This window comes from Pelophylax lessonae, assembly GCF_965119305.1.
Source record: "Pelophylax lessonae genome assembly, chromosome: 4".
In the NCBI taxonomy this organism is placed as follows: Eukaryota; Metazoa; Chordata; class Amphibia; order Anura; family Ranidae; genus Pelophylax; species Pelophylax lessonae.
Genome location: NC_138771.1, coordinates 446,145,533 through 446,166,268, shown reverse-complemented (window position 1 = coordinate 446,166,268; position 20,736 = coordinate 446,145,533). Strand labels below are relative to the sequence as shown.

The 20,736-nt window shown below is 40.7% G+C and overlaps 1 protein-coding gene across 4 annotated transcripts in view; it reads left to right on the top strand.

Moving 5' to 3' along the window:
- RNF130 (ring finger protein 130) overlaps positions 1-20,736 on the top strand; it is a 552,973-nt gene that overhangs the window by 493,311 nt on the left and 38,926 nt on the right. For 2 of the 4 annotated variants that reach the window (XM_082253138.1, XM_082253135.1), the window contains exon 8: positions 816-909. The exons of the other annotated variants lie outside the window; for them this stretch is intronic. In XM_082253138.1, coding sequence (XP_082109264.1) covers positions 816-909 — 94 coding nt within the window. The remainder of the gene's footprint in view (positions 1-815; positions 910-20,736) is intronic. 4 annotated transcript variants of the gene reach the window in all.

Sequence of the window (20,736 nt, the reverse complement as noted above, 5' to 3'; positions counted from 1 at the left end):
AGTGGGAGAAAGGTTTATGAAATCTCTGTTACTTATTCTGCAGTACTAATTGTTAATCATTGTTTGCTGTCAAAACTTTTCAATATATATATGTATGCTACAAATGCTCAACTCCACATTCCTGTAACTTTCAGTTCTTATCTCTGAAAAGAGGTGCAAGTTGTTTATAGACAACAATGTTCACAGACCAGTTATCAGAGCTTATTTCCATTTATTTATTTATTTTATTGCTTATTTTTGCTCACTGACTAATACTTCAATCAGATAGAAAGCACTATTGAGACCAGGGAAGACTTGCTTCTTTTTCAAGAGGCAACCAGCTGCAATGAAATGCTATGTTGTAAACTTGTTATATTTTCAGAGTAATTGGTGACTTTTGTAAATATCCCTTTGACATTTTTTTTGTTGAACTTGCCATTTAAACTGGTAGAAATGTTTAAATTGTTTAGCTGTCTTACCCCCGCTGACCTGATGGAATAATGTTTCTTAATGGCTTATTCTGTACCACGCCAAGTAAGATCCCTGCTTGTCTTCATTCAGCACTAATTCTTGTGGTCTGTCCTGAGTCCTGCTATTTTGTATGGATATATAACCGTTTTCTGCTAACTCTCCTCTTTTTTTTTCTCTCTCTCCTGTAAGTAACTATACTAATCTTGGCTTTCCATCTTGGTCGGTCAGCTCAGTCCTGTGGCGTGGCCCCCGAAAACTGCTCTCCTCCTTCTTGTTCCCTTTGGCCTTTTTGGGCTTAGGATATGTTGGCCTTGCTGCTGAAATTGCTGCCAAGAGTGACTCCCTCCCATTTCCTTTGTCAACAGAAGAATGGTTCATTATTGCCAGTTTTGGTCTTCTCAGCGCCCTAACACTGTGCTACATGATCATCAAAGCCACAGCTAGCTTATACGCCACTGAGTAAGTAACAATGTCTTTTCTGTTCTCTAAATACGCTGTTTACTGCAAAGACTTTAAAAAAGCAGCCAAGATTTCATAGTATGTAACACATAAAGCAGACTTTGTTCAAAAGACCACATTCAGAGAACCCTGTGCTTTTTTGCATACTTAACAGGAGAGGAGGGTTGAGACTCTGCTCCTTGATTGGTCTGCAGACAAGATGGTAGTGTGGAAATATTTAACACTGTAAAAGAGTCTTATTTCCTTGGAGTGATCTTTGACCTTCAGTCGCACTTTAAACACTGCAAAGTTACTCAGAAAATCTTTGAGGCTAGAGTTGTACTCTTTTACAAGCTCTTTTGGTGTAATTATGCTTGAGTTTTTTTCTCAGTAAAATGAGCAACAAAGCCATTTGGAAGCAATTATATTTGCTTTATGACCATGTTTTGCTGCTGTTGTGGAACCTATCCTATCCTTTAGATTTTAGAAATATCAGTGACAAAGCTTTGTACTACTACTAAGTAACCTGCAAGTATATTCTATATCTGCCATCACAAACTCCTCTGCATCTCTTTAGTTTCACAAGTGTTTCTTGACTCAACTTCAGCGAAAACGTCTTTCCTAGCAGGAGGCAGGTATAAGAATGCTCTACTTGTCCTTGTGAACCACGTCTACATTGTCCTGTTTCTAAATTCCCTTAATAACAGCCTCCATGTCATGTGACTGCACTACACAGTTTCTTGTAAGAGGATTTCACAGGTACTTCCAAAGGAAATTATACAATCTGATACACACAAGGAGACAATAATGTAGGAGATCTAGAGACCTGTAAAGAATCTCTTCTATAGACTGCAGGGCCCATTTCCAGTACCCACAAGCCATTTTAGAATCCATTATAACCACAACCATACCTGTTGACAGTGCTTTACCTGTAACCCTTCCCATGTTAAAGTTTTTCTAAACCCAGGACCCTGCATTCACCTAATCTGGTCTCCAACCATACACAGACCATGGAAATGCAATTATTTTAGTAAATATAAACTGCTAAATTCCTTTTGTCATCAGCAGTATATATAGTCAGGTCCATAAATATTGGGACATCAACACAATTATAATCTTTTTGGCTCTATACACCACCACAATGGATTTGAAATGAAACAAACAAGGTGTGCTTTAACTGCAGACTTTCAGCTTTAATTTAAGGGTATTTACATTCAAATCAGGTGAAAGGTGTAGGAATTACAACAGTTTATTATATGTGCCTCTCACTTTTTAAGGGACCAAAAGAAATGGGACAATTGGCTGCTCAGCTGTTCCATGGCCAGGTGTGTGTTATTCCCTCATTATCCCATTTACAAGGAGCAGATAAAAGGCCCAGAGTTCATTTCAAGTGTGCTATTTTCATTTGGAATCTGTTGCTGTCATTTCTCAATATGAGATCCAAAGAGCTTTCACTATCAGTGAAGCAAGCCATCATTAGGCTGAAAAAAACAAAACAAACCCATCAAAGAGATAGCAAAAACATTAGGTGTGGCCAAATTAACTGTTTGGAACATCCTTAAAAAGAAAGAACGCACCGGTGAGCTCAGCAACACCAAAAGACCCGGAAGACCACGGAAAACAACTGTGGTGGATGACCGAAGAATTATTTCCCTGGTGAAGAAAACACCCTTCACAACAGTTGGCCAGATCAAGAACACTCTCCAGGAGGTAAGTGTATGTGTGTCAAAATCAACAATCAAGAGAAGACTTCACCAGAGGTAATACAGAGGGTTCACCTAAAGATGTAAACCATTGGTAAGCCTCAAAAACAGGAAGGCCAGATTAGAGTTTGCCAAACAACATCTAAAAAAGCCTTCACAGTTCTGGAACGACATCCTATGGACAGATGAGACCAGGATCAACTTGTACCAAAGTGGTGGGAAGAGAAGAGTATAGAGAAGGAAAGGAACTGCTCATGATGATCCAAAGCATACCACCTCATCAGTGAAGCATGGTGGTGGTAGTGTCATGGCGTGGGCATGTATGGCTTCCAATGGAACTGGTTCTCTTGTATTTATTGATGATGTGACTGATGACAAAAGCAGCAGGATGAATTCTGAAGTGTTTCGGGCAATATTATCTGCTCATATTCAGCCAAATGCTTCAGAACTCATTGGACGGTGCTTCACAGTGCAGATGGACAATGATCCGAAGCATACTGCGAAAGCAACAAAGATTTTTTTTAAGGGAAAGATGTGGAATGTTATGCAATGGCCAAGTCATTCACCGGACCTGAATCATGCATTTCACTTGCTGAAGAAAAAAATGAAGGGAAAATGCCCCGAGAACAAGCAGGAACGGAAGACAGTTGCAGTAGAGGCCTGGCAGAGCATCACCAGGGATGAAACCCAGCGTCTGGTGATGTCTATGAGTTCCAGACTGCAGGCTATAATTGACTGCAAAGGATTCGCAACCAAGCATTAAAAAGTGAAAGTTTGATTTATGATTGTTTATCTGTCCCATTACTTTTGGTCCTTTAAAAAGTGGGAGGCACATATACAAACTGTTGTAATTCCCACACCATTCACCTGATTTCGATGTAAATACCCTCAAATTAAAGTCTGCAGTTAAAGCACATCTTGTTTGTTTCATTTCAAACTTATTGTGGTGGTGTATAGAGCCAAAAGATTAGAATTGTGTTGATGTTCCAATATTTATGGACCTGACTGCAGCAGTCTTATGACTTTATCAGTGTCTGGTTAAAGCTTGTTGGAGGAGCTTTCATTCTACTCTGACTGTCCTATGAGGGTACATGACCCCTGACCCTCTGTCTGGATAGTGCTGGTTGGCCCTGTGCTGATCACATCCCCCCAAGAAAAAAAACTCTAGTACTACACACCAAACTAAGCATGTGCCCCTAAGTCTCTGCTCTGTTAGGAGATAGATTGGGGACTGTGGAAGAAGGGGTGGATCAAAGAAGACAGGATGCAGAGGATTAACCCTTAAGTTCCACGGTGAGTATAACAAGCATGCTTTACTGCATATACAGACTGTTTTTACTGTTGTGGGTTTAGAAACACTTTAGGTCCATGGCATCTTGTAGAACAGAGCTGCCCTGTTACAAGACATCCATACATTATGATAGACAACTGGCTTAGAGATACACTGCCCAGTTACAAAAGAGGTTGGCCAGTTATGGAGAGAAGCTTAGCAGTTACAGAAATACTGACCAGGTACAGAGGAGAATTGCTCAGCTCTAAAGAGAGAAATGTGTGCTGTCTGTAATCTCCTGCAACCTGCCATCATAAAGTTCACTGGGAATATACTTACTGTAGCATGTGCTCTGTAACTTCTCCTCTTAGGTATCCTCTATCACCCCTCTCTGTGTTCTTTTATTAAAAAAGAATCATAGGACTCATACAAATATTATACTCCCCTAGGTAGATGCAGCATTGGTCTAATGCTGCATCTGTCCCCTGCCGACTCGAACCCTGAGAGCTGAACGATCAAACACTGCTGATCACTCAGCTCTGTCTTTGGCCTTCAGGGAGCTGGTAACTGTCAGTCACTGGCTCTCTGCTGTCCCCCTCCAGCACTCACTGGAGTGCTGAGCTGTGGAGGAGTGGAAGCATTTGTCTCGGGATCTCAATGGCTCGCTTAGAGACTGAGCCAGCTACCGGTCCAGGTATTTGGGGGGATCCCGACCATAGGGCCGGGCTCTTTTCAGAGCCTGGACCAGCTCTGTGCAGAACAAACTGCACTCCTGTAATCCATAGAAGTACAGCCAAAAAAGGTTTGGCTATACTTCTCCCTTTTAATTACACCAATGTATATATAGGTAATGGATTGCTCTTCTCCAATCTGCTCATATCATGCAGTGACCACCCCTGAGGCAGATCCTGTAAATCTATATAAGGTCCACACAAAGGTCCATAGTTCAAGCTGTGCCAATGCTTGACCAAAAATGGAAAGGAGAGTGTAGTAATATGCTGCCATTTAATGAATTACATTTTTTTACCTTGATTAAAATCTTAAAGTGGTTGTAAACCTCAGACATGAAATATGAACAAAGCATATCCCTCTATAGTGTTTCTCAATCCAGAGCAACTGTAATTTCTGCCTGCTGCTTCATTCCTCTGTTATCTGCATGAATCACTTCTGACAAGTTTTCCTGACACAAAGAGAAGAAAAGGTGACCAGCACACAGCCTATGATTGACAGTCCCAGCTTTGTTTCCTATGTGCTGTGTGAAGGGGGTGTGTCTCTTCCCTTCACTCAGCTCTCAGAGCTCTCCTTTACTGAGCTCTGCAGTGTGTACATTCAGCTCTCCGCCTCCACAACTCAGACGCACTTTAAAAATTCCGGAATTTAAATGGTTGTAGAGAAGAGAAGACTTCAGATATACAGGTACAACTTATGTAGGAGGATTTGTTTCATCTCTGTGTATCCCCTGAGACCAGTCACTTCACTGGGTAAAAGTAAGAGTTTGCAACCACTTTAAATGAAGGACCTTGGTGCGTGACCGTATATAGCATGACCGTTTATAAACTTACGAAGTACGTCAATCAGATATGCAAGTCTGATTGGTGACTTTTAGGTACTGACTTTTTTGTACTGAGGTTTTCTGTATGGGACAAACAGCAAGGAGCCCCGTGGTGACTTAGGCAGGCCGTACACAGTGCAAATTTCTTTCTGATTGAGCGATCAGCATGGTACTTTCATCCTTCCTTTTAACGCTGAACTGGCCCTGATTCGAACTGTGTATGGCCAGCCTTAGAATGTCTATCTTTAATGACAAGTGGGGGGTTCTCAGGTCACCAGATTATCTGCAAGAAAGAGTGGCATGAGCAGGTGCAACAAAGCAATACTTGGGTGAAAAAGTGAACTACTGAGCATTTAGAAATGCACTACATCGCAGGTGATTTGCACCACATTGCTGTGCAGATCACATGCGATGCCTGTGCGATGCCATTTCAGCCATACAAACTTCCTGAAATCGCATTGCATTTGCACCAAAATGGTGCGGGACCCTTTTTTGGTTCGCACTGGAATCAGATCGAATGGGTGTTCACAACTATGCGATCCGATTCCTGCACTATATCACAGTTTGCACTGCAATCTGTGAACCAATCTTATCAATGCCAATCAATAACTTTACATTAACACCCCCAGCGATTCGCAGATCTCAGTGTGAACGATTGTGCGATTCTGGTGCGATGCGGGAACCGGCACTGAATGGCAGGATTACCTGAATCGCACCAGTGTGACCCGGAACTTAGTACCCATTTAGTTTCCAATTCTAACTGGAGTATAACTTTAATGATGGGGCTTGGAGATAAAGTTTTACAGATAGAAATGATACACATGACTCATAACCTGCCTTGTTCTTACTAACAGGGTTTGCTACAATTCTCCTTAAATTAAACATATTGTGCTTTCTCCTCTGATGTCGCTAATCCCCAGTAAAACAAATACTGGTTCACTGCATAAAAATTTTGGTTTATCCTAAGGAATGCCTGCGTTATACAGCCACACAAACAATGTGCAGGTTATTTGAATATTTCTCTTTATTTCAAAGTTTCCCATGTTTGGATTAAAGTAAATGGATAAACAGTAGCAGACTCTGTATTTGAGAACATCATTTATATTCAGATTACTATACTTCTATAAATGCTGCCACTGCAGGAGATGTGCTTTTTGCTATAAACACATTCTTATGGAAATGACCTCCTGCACAGCTGTATTCAAACCACTAAGAAAGTTCTTATTGAGGCATGTGCATTTTCTATATTAATGCATCCTCCCTAGTGGCAGCACTGTGGCTTAATTTTCCTCAGTGTCTGTCATTTAAGAGTTATGATCCTTGCCATCCTACGGCGCTTATGATAAACTAGAGCAAGTCCATCAGACCTATTATATTCGAGGATCAATACACTGCACTCAGAACGAGAACTTATTCACTGCATACACTGTAATGAAATGAGCTGTCCATACAGATAAGAGCTGTGTTGTCAGTAAAGCCGTTTAAGAGGTATCATAAATGTTGAATATGCTTGATGCCGGCTTAACTTCTCCGTTTTACTGCCTGCAGTGAGCATATTTAAAGTCATATTGGCAGGGCGTGACTGCAGCCATTTTGTAAGCTGAACCAGTTTTATGGTCATGAAGTGAATCGTCACTCTGGGTGGTAAATCCCACAGACTATGTGCCTCTAATTCAGACCTTCAGACTATGTGTTCCTTAAAGGATTAGTGGATGTTTAGTAAAAATCCATTAGTCTTCCCTCCTCAGCACTTTTAACCTATCCTAGAAACCCCCACACACCCCCATGCAACTGCTTAGTTTAAACATGTAGTACCTACAGCTTTTGTTGACTGCGAAGTACCTAATCATCTTTGCTAACCAGAACATTACAAGGCTGGAGAGAAGTTTTGCAGTGTGTTGAGGTACACAAACCAGTTATCCATGAAAATACCTGGTTTACATAATAAAAGATAATATAAAAAATAAAAAAAAATCCAGAATGGGTGCCCCCATAATGAACACATTGTTTGCAGACCTAAGCATTAAAGTGTGGAGAGTTCACGGGTAGACCAAAGCTAAGTTATTCGTTTGGATGGGCTAAAAGTTTCTTTATTCCTGCCCCATTTCCATTTCTTTTTTCTTTCAAATTTATCATATTCATCAAGCACACACTTTATGTTGTTGTATAAAACATAATCTAACCTTAAACCTTCTTACTTATAACACTGGAAAAGAGAAATGGTCAAGCAAAGATATCAAAACTCAAAACACATTGAAACTGAAACCTCAATTACATAGTTAGTCAGGTTGAAAAAAGTCGCATGTCCATCTGGCTCAACCAATAAAAAACAAAAAAACAGTAAAGAAAACCCAACCATACAATCCCATATACACAATCCTATACCCGCACTTGATCCAGAGTAATGCGAAAAAACCCCAGCAAAGCATGGTCCAATTTGCTACAGCAGGGGGAAAAACGTTTTCCTGATCCCCCCGAGAGGCAATCGGATAATCCCTGGATCAACTTTACCTATAAATATTTGTACTCATTTATATTCTGTACACCTAGGAAAGAATCCAGGCCTTTTTTAAAGCAATCTAGTGAGCTAGCCAGAACCACCTCTGGAGGGAGTCTATTCCACATTTTCACAGCTCTTTCACTTTCACAGATGAAATTGGTTTTCCTCTAGACAAAAAGAGCGCCCTTTGTCCTCTGTGTTGACCTTAAAGTGAACAACTCAACACCAAGTTCACTATATGGACCCCTTATGCATGTATATATGTTGATCATATCCCCCCTTAATCTCCTATTCTCAAGAGAGAATAAATTCAGTTCCTCTAATCTTTCCTTAATAGCGGAGCTCCTCCATGTCTCTTATCAGTTTGGTTGCCCTTCTCTGCATTTTCTCCAGTTCCCCGATATCCTTTTTAAGCACTGGTGCCCAAAACTGAACTGCATATTCCACATGCGGTCTTACTAATGATTTGTACAGGGGCAAAATGATATCTCTCTCGCTGGAGTCCATGCCTCTGTTAATACAAGAAATGACCTTGCTTGCTTTGGAAGCTGCAGCTTAGCATTGCATGCTATTTTTAAGCTTAGGATCTAACAGAACACCCAGATGGATGCTTCCCTGCTATGGGTTCCCCTAGTTCTACTCCCCCCTAGTATGTATGATGCATGCATATTCTTAGCCCCAAGTGCATAACTTTACATTTATCAACAGTAAACCTCATTTGCCACATAGTTGCCCAGTGAAACAGTGCATTGAGGTCAGCTTGTAAGTTGGAGACATCCTGTAAGGAAGTTATTCCACTGTTAAGCTTGGTGTCATCTGCAAAGACTGAAATGATACTACTTGAATTATAATTCAATCAATAGGCAAAGTATCTGTTTCATAGGGCAACTGCGGTCTAATTCCCTAAACAAATACAAGAATTTCTTGGAGAATAAGGGAACTAAACGAGGGCATCATCTCTACAGGGACATAAAAAGAATGATACCGGTAACAAAGACTGAAATTAATCCAGAATATCCTAAACTAGAGATGGGGAAAGATGGAAGGTGGGTAATGATAAATGTCACACAGAGCTGGACCATAGGGATATGAGGGATAGAACCACTTGAGGAAAAAAGATAGGGATAGATGAGGAAGGGGTAGAGAGACATGTACGGGTCCAGAAGAAGCGAAAAAATAGGTAATTCACTCTACCATTAAAAATGAACGAAAGTGTAATCCTGACCTGCTAAGTGACGGTTACTTACAGTTGAGTAGGTAAATTGATGTCACTCATTTCCATTTCTGCTTCCATGTTAAGTTAAAGATCTTCGCCATCATTGAAGAGTTAGTAAAAAAAAAAACTGCCTATGCAGGTTTGTAGATTAAAAAAAAAAACTGCAGCTCTGATTAAAGTTGAATAATGCCCTTTGCTATAGGTGTCTGTTATTTACATACCTTCCAAAGCCTGACTGGAATACCCCCACGACGATGCTAGGTCATTACTAAATGAGGCCTAGTCATTATTGCTCACCTCCACCATCACAGATGTAAGCTTTTTCCCTCAATCAAACCCCCTCACATGCGCTTTCTCTCCCCTGATGCAGAAGCTCTGAGCTCAGCATTTGAGAGCTCTCTTTTGTGATGGTGGAATTCAGCAGTGACGACTAGGCTTCACTTGGCAATGTCATGGGAGAATTCTAGTCAGGCTTCCCAGAGGGAATGTAAATGACCCACACCTATAGCAAGGGCTTTATTAAACTTTAGTCAGAGTTGCATGGTTTGTTTTCATCTACAGGCATCCTTTATCTGCAAATGCAGTTTTTTGATAAAGGCGAACTAACCCTTCACCACACATACTTAAACAACAAAATGAGCACACATAGTTAAAAGGTTATTTAGAAAAACAATTGTTCAGCAGTTAAAGGGGGGGGGGGTCTGTCTGTCTAATCATTGTGTGATATCTATGGCCATATTAGGGTATACCTGTGGCCAGGCTATGGACATTTCAGGTATTTACAAAATGGCAAATGGGTATACTATAAAATAAACTTTAAAATTAGCTAACTGACCTCTGTAGCTGCAGGCACTGTGGAACAGTTTATCTCTAAATTCACAGCAAAAGTTGAAGTAAAGAAAAAAAATGAAGTTCTTCAAGTTAGCTCTCTCAGAGGCTCAGCTCAATCTGCCCCCCCCTCTCTAAGCACCCACAGTGTACTCTCGAGAAAAGAAGGCTGAAAGGATGTGTTGTCACTTCTAGGAGGAATAACAGGGTGGGCTGGGCTCTTGGAATAAAGACTTTGCACCCACAGACATAAAAAAATTCAATATTTCTATGGTTAAAGTTTGAAGATGAATTTCTCCACAGTGTCTGCAGCTACAGAGGTCAAGGGTAGCTTCTTATAAAGCTCATTGACATGGCCGTACATGGCTGTTCATGGCCATACATTACCCAAAGCATTGTCTTTCTAAGGTGGATGCAAACAGGTGACTACAGTCAGTTGTGGACTGGAAGCCTATACAAATGAATGACAGGCTGACAATGTCATTTGCTGCTCACATTTAATTGCTCAAGAAGCGATTACATGCTGCTAAGCACAGATCTGTACACAGACATATTCTAGTACTGCTCATTTTGTCCCTAATCACAGCTATTCGTACCATGTGTAATTACATACGGACAGTTGTGTAGCCTCTCAGCCTGTCATTGATTTGTACAGGTAGAGGAGCTGCAGCCAAATGCAAACACCTGTCTGTACTCTCTGCAGAACGACCCTGATCTTTGCTCTATACGGCCACAAACAGCTGTGTGAATTGAGCCCATAAAGCTAATTTACTGCTTGTAAAGAATATTTAGGTATTTGAATTCCATAGCCTGACCAAAGCTACTCGTTAAAGCTTACCCATCTGCCATTTTACTTTCATTTGGAAAAAGCAACTTATGCAGCCCTAAAGTAATTATAAAGGAATTGTACTGCAGATGAGATGCAGCACATAGCTTAGTGTTTATTAATACTTTGAGAAGCAGAAAATTGCATACTAAGACAGAAGAGGATTATAAAATGCTTGTTCCCACAGGCCTCTATGTAGAAAGTACCAGAAGTAATCATATTCTCTGTGTGCGACTGTCCAGCCAGAGGCCTTCCATTGACATACATCAATGGTCTGCTTGGGAAAATAAATAAAACATGAGTCTTTTAAAGGAAGCTGTTTACGGAGCTATTTTTGTTTCGGTATAGTTGCCAACTGCACTGATTTCATCGGACAATCGTATGTGTTGAAGTTTTTTCCTTGGGAATTATTGTCCTTAAAAATGCTCCTGTTTTTTTTCTAAACTGACCAACTGAACCACACTCATTGACTGCATTTTAGAATAAATATTCATTTTTATGTGTTGCCACCTTTTTAACAGCCTGTACAACATTTTAAATTTTTATTTAGATAGCCATGTAAAAAAAAAAAGCTAGCTCATCTTGTGCTTTACACATTTGCAAGTTATTCTTGATTTTTGGTAAAAGAGTGACAGAGTTATGGGACTGTGCCCCTAACAAAACCTTCTAGTGGCTTATCTACAAATTTCTACGTATAATACAACAAAAATATGGAAGAACAAGCATGTGAAATCACATAGGCACTTCAATATTTACTCAAAAAATATGCTCATTGAAAATGCACATCCCCCTTTAAACTGTAAAGCCCAAATTTATTTTTGTAGTCAAACTGCGCCCCCTTCAAGAAGACCCCGAAAAACATTTTTCTAAACTTAAATTTATAAAAAAAATATATACATATTTATATTTGTGCAAAAGTTTTAGGCAGGTGAGAAAAAATTTGTAAATTAAAAATGCCTTCAGAAATAGATGTGTTAATAGATTATTTTATCAATTAACTAAATGCAAAGTAAATAAACAGAATAGAAATCCAAATCAAATCAATATTTGGAGTGACCACCCTTCAAAACAGCCCTTCATGCCTTTAAAACTGCATCAATTCTAGGTACAGTTGCACACAGTTTTTGAAGGAACTTGACAGGTAGGTTGCTCCAAGCATCTTGGAGAACTAACCACAGATCTTTTGTGGAGGTAGGCTGCCTCAAATCCTTCTGTTTCTTCATGTAATCCCAGGCAGACTCGATGTTGAGATCAGGGCTCTGTGGAGGCCAAACCATCACTTGCAGGACTCCTTGTTATTCTTTACATTGAAGATAGTTTTTAATGACATTGGCTGTATGTTTGGGGTCGTTTATCCTGCTGCAGAATATATTTGGGGCCAGTCACACACCTCCCTGATGGTATGGCATGATGGATAAGTATCTGCCTGTATTTCTCAGCATTGAGGACAGCATTTATCCTGACCAAATCTCCAACTCCATTTGCAGAAATACAGCCCCAAACTTGAAGGAACCTCCACCATGCTTCACTGTTGCCTGCAGACTCTCATTATTGTACCGCTCTCCAGCCCCTTGGTAAACAAACTGCCTCTGGCTACAGTCAGATATTTAAAATTTTGACTCATCCTTCCAGAGCACCTGCTGCCATTTTTCTGCACCCCAGTTCCTATGTTTTTGTGAAGAGTTGAGTTGCTTAGCCTTGTTTCCATGTCGGAAGTATGGCTTTTTGGCTGCAATTCTTTTATGAAGACCACTTCTGGCCAGACTTTTCCAGACAGTAGATGGGTATACCTGGGTCCCACTGGTTACTGCCGGTTCTGTATTGATGGCACTGCTGGACATCTTCTGATGTTGAAGGGAAATAAGCATGATGTGTTTTTCATCTACTGCATTAAGTTTCCTTTGCCAACCACTGTAACGACTTTCCTCAACGTTGATGTTTCTTTGTGCTTCTTCAGAAAGCTTTAACAGCACATATTGAAACCCCAGTCTGTTTTGAAATCTTTGCCAAGGAAAGACCTTGCTGATGCAGTAGAACTACCTTGTGCCCTGTTGCTGCTCTCAGGCTTACCATGGTGTATGACCTGTGACATGAAACAGTCTTCCAGAACCCCAAATTAGTAGCAGAGTTTGGCTTTTTCTCACCCAGTCTTAAGCCCGCACACAGCTGTTTTTGGTTAATGACTGTGTTTCAACCTACATATGAAAATGATGATCATTACCACCTCCATGGTATAATTGGCTATTTACACATCTGACTCTAATCCTACAAAATCCCTGACTTTGTGCAAGTGTACAGAGTGCAAGTACAATAATTGATTTGGTTTAGATTTTTCTTCTGTTCACTCACTTTGGGAGAATCTAGGGGCATCCCCTGCAAGTTCCCAGTGGAAAAGATAATGGACTAGCTTGGTAATATTAAACAATTGACAAACATTTTATTTTATTTATACAAAGGCATTAAAGGGACATAGATCCACAATTTTGATAAAAACCGCAATTGATGATAACTTCATTAGATACACTATACAAACAGTTCTAGCTGGTAGCATGCTGTCCTCCGACATATGCTAAGGACATAGAACATATGAATTCTCTATGTACTGTAAATTCTCTACATGTTTCACAAATATAGCCGCTTCATTAGGAGGTATTATATAAAGTATCCCTTTAATCGGAACAAAAAATTACATTATAACAGTGTACCAAGGAATTATAATGAGGGAAGGATAGTCACTGATTTACTTATCCAATAGGAACCAGCAATAGGACGGCAGTCGAGACAAGGGCGCCACAAATGCTAATGTAAGTATATCAATAAATTGCTGAAAATAGAGATATTTTTGATAGACCATGTAATTTTTATTGGTGCAGCAAGGTACAAAACATGGGAGTGGAGACGAGCAAAGCGGAGGGGGGGGGGAGGGTGGGAAATGAAGGGGGGGGGGGTAGATAGTCCTGAACGCTGCAGGGAACTACTCTCACATAGTTATACAGCAATAATCTCCTAAGCATTCTCCTGGGCCCAGGGCAGCTTAAGTGCCCCCAGGAGGCATGTACTTGCCACCCTGGTCACACAAAAAGTGGGTTGAATTATGATGAACATCATTTAACCTGGAAAAGGACCAGCACTGGACCACAGAGGAGAATTCAGGGGGTAGTGCTGGTGCACGGAGATGGTGAATATTGCTAGGCAAACTTTTTTTCTTTATACGGGAGGAGGAAAACTGGAATTTGGTTTTAATCCTTTCAGCCAGTTCAAACTGATGCGATGCGGGAAACGCACAAGATTTGCTATGTTTCCCTGCATCACAATGCACTGCTTGGCAATCGCACATCATGTGGTCGTCAATGTTAGATTAATGAAAAATATTGCTTCCAGCTGTGTGCGGAGAGGCAGAGTCGGCTGTCAATCAGGCAGCAGGGTGAATCCTGACAAAATTGTCAGGATTCTTCCAGAGACTGGAGCAGCTCCACCACATCAGCTGATAGCAGGCTATAGCCCACTGCCGGCTCACTCTGGGTCACAGGAGAGCAAAATAAAAAGTATAAAAAAACATAAAATAATGCAGAGTTAAGGTGCTACAACCCAATAAGATGAGGGAATTTTCCAGAGCTGCCAGGTTCTGAAAGGCAGTCACACAGCTGCAATGGTAATCATGAAAAGAGATGGTCTGCAACTCCTTGCTGCTCTTTAAAATCTTCAGAATTTATCATAAAAGACACAGTGTCAAACAGCATATGTAAACCCGTATCAGCCTTGTGGGCCTTGTTCACTACAAATGCCACAATATATATAAACCTCTCCTGGCAACACATGTCATATATTTGCCAGTTAGGAGATAGTTAGAATTACTTGGAGAGGTAAAACACCATACATGGACAGACACAAATTTAATCAAAAAGTAAATGCACTCCTTTGACCCACAAGAGAAGTATCGCCTAAAAAGCTTTGACCATACTTTTCATTTAAAAGAAAGAAATACATAAAGTATTCTGAATACTAGTGTTACAGGCATTAACCATATACAGTTGTCAGAATATAATATTTGTACAGTACACTGGCAGAGTATTCATACACCTTAGGATATAGACGTGTGCCTATGGTGTTTGAATATTCAGCTTGTGTCCTATATTATTCTTCAAAGTATGAAATGTACAGGAAAGTCCAAATTCCTCTTTTTTTTTTGCTGTAGTGGTCCTTTTAAGTCTATTTACTGGTTCCTTGTGAGTGGATTGGGCAGGGTTTAGACACCTGCCAGGATGCTAAAGGTGTCCAGGACCCTAGTTTGAGGCTCTTACACCACACCTATTGTACACCTATAAGACCTCATTTGAAACAAGATAGTTTCTCTATACGTATACTTCTAGAATTCGATAATTCATTAGGGTGAAGGAGTCATTACACCACTGTTATCACCTGCCCCTGCTGAATTCTCCATAACAATATGCAGAAAAATTGATTAAAGTGACAATGCTGCTTAGTAAAAGCCCCTGTCCCAGAGGACAGATTTCTCATTGGTTGGCTGCATATCATATTTTCTCAGGAAAGTACATTTTATTTTGAAACCTAAGTAGCAGAAAATAATTATTAAACATTTTTATTCGGAGTTTCCCTTGATCACTTTAGGTAAATCAAAAGTTATTTATCTGCCAGGGAGGAAAGGGGACAGAGACGCAAACTGTTTCAGGATACCTGCTATCAGTCACCATTAATTAGGTTTAAGGGCAGCCCTCTGTCTTGTTTGCAGTTATGGAAAATGACAGTTTTCCTCTTCAGGAAAATGACTTGACTTATTATATTTTTTAATGAGTTGCTTATAGTAGGACTTAACGTGCTCATCTTTCTATGTGCTATTCTTTTTAAACATTATCTTTTGTTCCTACTCTGCCCAGGTTGGTGTCGGCCAACTTCAGGTATGTTGGCGCCTCCTGTGCCCGTCAGGACCTGTGAAGTCTTGTGGGAGTCTCCACTTTATCTACGCTCCCTTTTAGAACTACAACCATTGCTAGAACTGCACACACAGGCAGAGCGAGAGGGACACACAGCTGAAGCAATGCCTAGCCTCCTCTACAGTGGTTATTGACAGTAGTTCCCAAGTCAGTGCGGCTATGATTCTGTGGGGCAGATTTACTAAAACTGGTGCAGCTGTACATAGCAACCAATCGGCTTCTAAATTCAGCTTATTTAATTTAGCTTTAACAATAAACCTAGACGTTGATTGGTTACTATGCATAGCTGCACCAGGTTCTGTGTGCTCCAGTCTTTTTTTTTTTTTTCTGAGAAATTACAATTTTTATTAGTTTTTTCAACAATAAACTAAAAGGGTGCAAGTAATTCAGATTGGCAAAAGATACAGAAAGTGCCACCTTACAGATCATAAAATTGGGAAACAAGGGTAGGGTAAATGGTACCCAAAGAAAAATCCAACATGTATTCTCATCCAGCCTAAAAATAGCAGCTCAAAAACAGTACTTCAACTAGATCCCATCCACGCAATGGTGTGCGACCAGATGTCAAAAGGCACTGTAGTAAGCACAAAAGTAAAAAGTGGAAAGTTACAGGCGAGCAAGAAGAAGGGAGGAAGGAAGAAAAAGGAAAGGTTAATATAGAGCATCCACCTGTGTCAGAGCCCTGCCAAAGTCAGAAGTTGCCTCCCGCACCCAGCGTCAAAAGGTTAGGGATACGTCAAACTGAGGGAGTTTCTAAAAGGTTCCACAGTTCCCAGACCCAGTTTTGAGCATCAAGGGAGTCAGAGAAGCAGTTAGGTATTCCATCCGTTTCACATCTTGGAACCTAGAATGCAGTGCAAACAAAGGAGGCGGCTCCCACTTCTTCCATTTAAGGGAAACCAAGCATCGTGCAGCAACCAGTACCTTCGCAGGGAGTTTTTTTTTTTAGAAAATTTATAGAAGGAAGGAGGTGTGAGACCCAGGATGAAGGTTTTGGGAGTGAAAGGCACCCAGGATTCAAAGATGGAATGGAGTAAAGAATAAACCATCCACTAATGGGGGATGATCAATAAGCAGCCAGTAAATGTGATACGTGACAAGGCCTTTTTTTTTTTACAGCGCCGGTGGTCAGCAGAGAGATATATGGACTGGACCAGGTTCCGGGGTTTGGTACCAGTGATAAAGAATTTTATATTAGTTTTCCTTGCACAGGGTACAAATAGAGCTGTTGGACGCCTGTGACCAAATGAGTTGCCACGTTTTCAGAGGCAGCTCCCATTTTCGCATATAGGCATGCCGAGGCACGGGTGACGTAAGGTCAGTAATGAGAAGCTGATAAGTACAGTAAAACATACCTTAAGAGGACAGGTCTTCTAGAAAAAATGTTCAAACTCTGTCAGTTGAGAAAATTGGAGGTTAGCCGCAAAGGACTGTGCGTAATGTCGTATTTGTAAATGACTAAAGAAGGCCTACCTGGGCAGGTCATAAGCGTCCTGTAGGTTTTGGAAGGTCTGCAGTATTATAGTTCTAATATCCATCAATTCATCAAATGAAACGAGGCCTTTTCAATAAAAAAGTGAGACATCTGTGAGGTCAAACTGTCCGGGACATTGGGCGTAAACAGAAGGGAAGTTGCTAATGAGATAGCAGAGGTAAGGGGATAAAGCAATACCAATGTGTCTGAGAGTGGTGAATATGAACGCCCAACCAAGCATATCAAAGGTCTTTTCTGCATCAAAACTGAAGAGCAGTGCCTCAGTCTGATTCGTGTTTGCCTCCTTAATAATTGTCACCCGCCTGACTGAAAGGGACAGACCCTACCTGATCCTTTAGCATTAGTGACGGCATGAGATAATTCAATATGTTCGCTAGAAGTTTAATAAAGATTTTCAGGTCCGAATTAAGCAACGCAATCAGCGTTGGAGCACATAGTGTGGCCCTTTCCCGGTTAAACAAATCGGTAATATTCTAGAGGAGGAAAGGGAGGAAGGTTTTTGTAGTAGGAGTACAGCAGGCCCAGGGGAACTTGTTGGCCGGAAGAGACTTAATCGTAGCAGTTATTTCCTTATCCCAGATAGGGAAGTTAAGAATAGCTGGATCTGAAGATGAAATGGTGGGGAGTTTGCATTCCATCAAGTAAGATTCTATAGCGTGAAGGAAATCAGAGGGTAGGGGGTTTTGTGGTATAGTCAAGTCGTTGGAGAGAGCTGAATAGTTGTCATGAAAAAGTTGTGCTATTTTGGAAGGCTGAGAGTAGAGGGTACCTGTCTTATCTTTGAGAAACGTGAGTGATGCAGTTGTGCACACACCAAGTTGTCTAGCCAGTAACATAAGCGGTTTGTTTGCCTTGTCGTAGTAGGTTGTCTGAGCTGAATGAGGGCTTTCTCAATTTTACCAAGATCAATATCTCTCAACCCAGCTCTGGTGCTATTTTCCTGAGGGTTGACAGCGAGGGGGAGGATAAAAATTGTGCCTCCAGCTGCCAGAGTTTATCCACAAGCAGTTGACGGGTCACTCTAGAGCAGTGTTTCTCAACCTTTTACCGTGGAGGAACCCTTGGCAAAAAGTCTGAGATCTCGGGGAACCCCTTAAAAAAAAAAAAAAAAATTCAGATCTACAGCTCACGGAACATTGGATCTGATCAGCGTGCTGTAGATGTATCCACAAATAATGTAGAAATAGCTTTAATAATAGAATAAATATTAGATCTCACCTGACATCAACATTATAGTGTGAACAGGGCACATAGAAATCAACTGTTTTTTCTTAATGTCCTTGCAAAGACCTACATTAGAGCAAGCCCGAAATATTCTAAGCAAGACAAATTTGCACATATTTTCCATTCGTTTTTTTAGCACATATGCTGTGAAAAATGCCTTACTGAAAAATGCCTTACTGAACTTGAACAAAACTCCCAAATATTGTGATTCATAAATAGGACAGCAAACTATGGGAATAGTTGGGCCTTGTTCACTACATACATGCATAAGAATTGATGGAAAGTGGTGCAGATTTGACCTGCATAGAATACTTTGGTCTTGTTCACATCATGCACAGAGGCATGCATTTTACTAACGTAGGTCTCTGAAAGGACCTAAAGAAAACAACTGATTTCTATGGGCCCTGTTCACACCACAATGTTGGTGTCATTTGAGTATCTTTCTCTGCAGAAAAATGCATACCTGTTGCATATTTCTGTGCAGAAGAAATACACACGTGATACAAATGTTGTTTTCAATATACATTGATACTTGGTTCCTCTATAGTTCCAGCTCCTCTGAACCGTGAGGGTGGTGCCAGGCATGCTGACAGTGTGAGCACATGGCTAAATGTTTCAAGGGGCGAAATCCTACTGAATGCAGACTGCAGAGGGGGGGAACAGAGTGCAGAAAGTGAGATCATAATAGCATTACAATTATGGCATAACATAAAGCAGGGGTGTCAAACTCAATTTCATTGCGGGCCGCATCAGCATTATGGTGAGCATTCTTCCTTATCCGTGCTGGACGATAATTCAAGGCATGCATTATCAGTGGTCTGGGGAGTGTTGACTGCCTAAGGTAGAGGTCTCACGCAGAGTGGTGATGGGTCCGGTGGATTTGGTCTGGATTACACTCCTGCTATCCAAGTGTTGAAACAATTTAGACACTCTTACGTGGTTAAAGGACTCTTAAAGGCACAGGAGGTGGATTTCATCTTAGGAGCGCTGCTAATGCTAATAGTTTTCCTATGAAGTTTTTACGCATAATATTATATTATATAAAAGCAGAAACTTGTTTAGACTCCAGTGGCAGATTCTGAGGGATCCGGCTAGAATGCTAAGGAAATTGTGATTGGGGCATTGTCGGACCATGATGTGGCCTGGATATCGGAGCCATCCCAGACTCTGAGTGGGGGCGTTTGCAAAGAAATAGTCTAGCCAGGAATGTAATTTATGAAGGTGAGCATAAAATGTGAATTGTTTAGCTGATGAGTGGGCAGTACACCACACGTCAAACAAAGCATGCCTTCTAGTCAATTAGTGGAAGAGAGTGGATTGTCTATCTAGGGCTGCAGAAGACTTTCTATGTCCTGCAGTGTGCTTATCGAAGAAGAAATAGGCAGGTTAAAGTCTTCTCCAATGACCAAGTATTTGGTGGGGTGCAGCAAACAAATGTTTATACACTTTTGACAAAAAAGATATTTGATTTAGTGTGCTCCAGTTTTAGTAAACCTCCCTACTAGTGTCTCCCAGGAAAGGCTCCACATGAAACTGTAGTTCTAAACAGGAGAGTGCACAAAGTGAAGACTTCAGCAAGAATCCATAGGTCCTGGCGGGCATAGGAGGTATCCACATATCTGGGGTTGGGGTAAAGTTAGTGGATCAAGAATGGAGAAGAATTTTTGTTTTTAAAAGAATAGCAAGAGCATGTCCTACTACAAGCATCATAAAATATGTCTTTAATATCACTTTAATCAAAACAAGAAAAATGGCCCGTGGGACTTTAATATCACTTTAATGGAAGGCTATTTGCATTCCCTAAACAAGCAACTGTGCAGTGAGTTAATTATTATATTACGCTCAATGAAAATACTATGTGCAGAGCCCTCCCTTTAGGTGCTTTTGCATCTGAGGCCTAAACATGTACATTACATATGTCATATGAACATACTATTCCTATATACAAATATAAATAAGAAATAACTTTTGTTAGTATAGCCACAACATAAAGAAATGCACTCTTGATTAGAGTATGAAGGGTTACATCTCTTCTGCGTTATTTTTGGCTTCTTCTCTCTGCTCACCGAGATTACCGGTCTAACGGCTTGCACTTGTATAGTATAAATCTTGTCTGACATGTTCACATTTAAAAGCAAAACAGTCAAAAAACAAAAATCCCTGACTCTATCCTAGACTCCCTCTGGTGCTTATGCTTACCTGCACAGTGATTGGCATGCCCCCTGTCCCCATGAGATATGATGGGCCGTGGTGATTGGCTTCTCTTACTCCACATGCTGCTT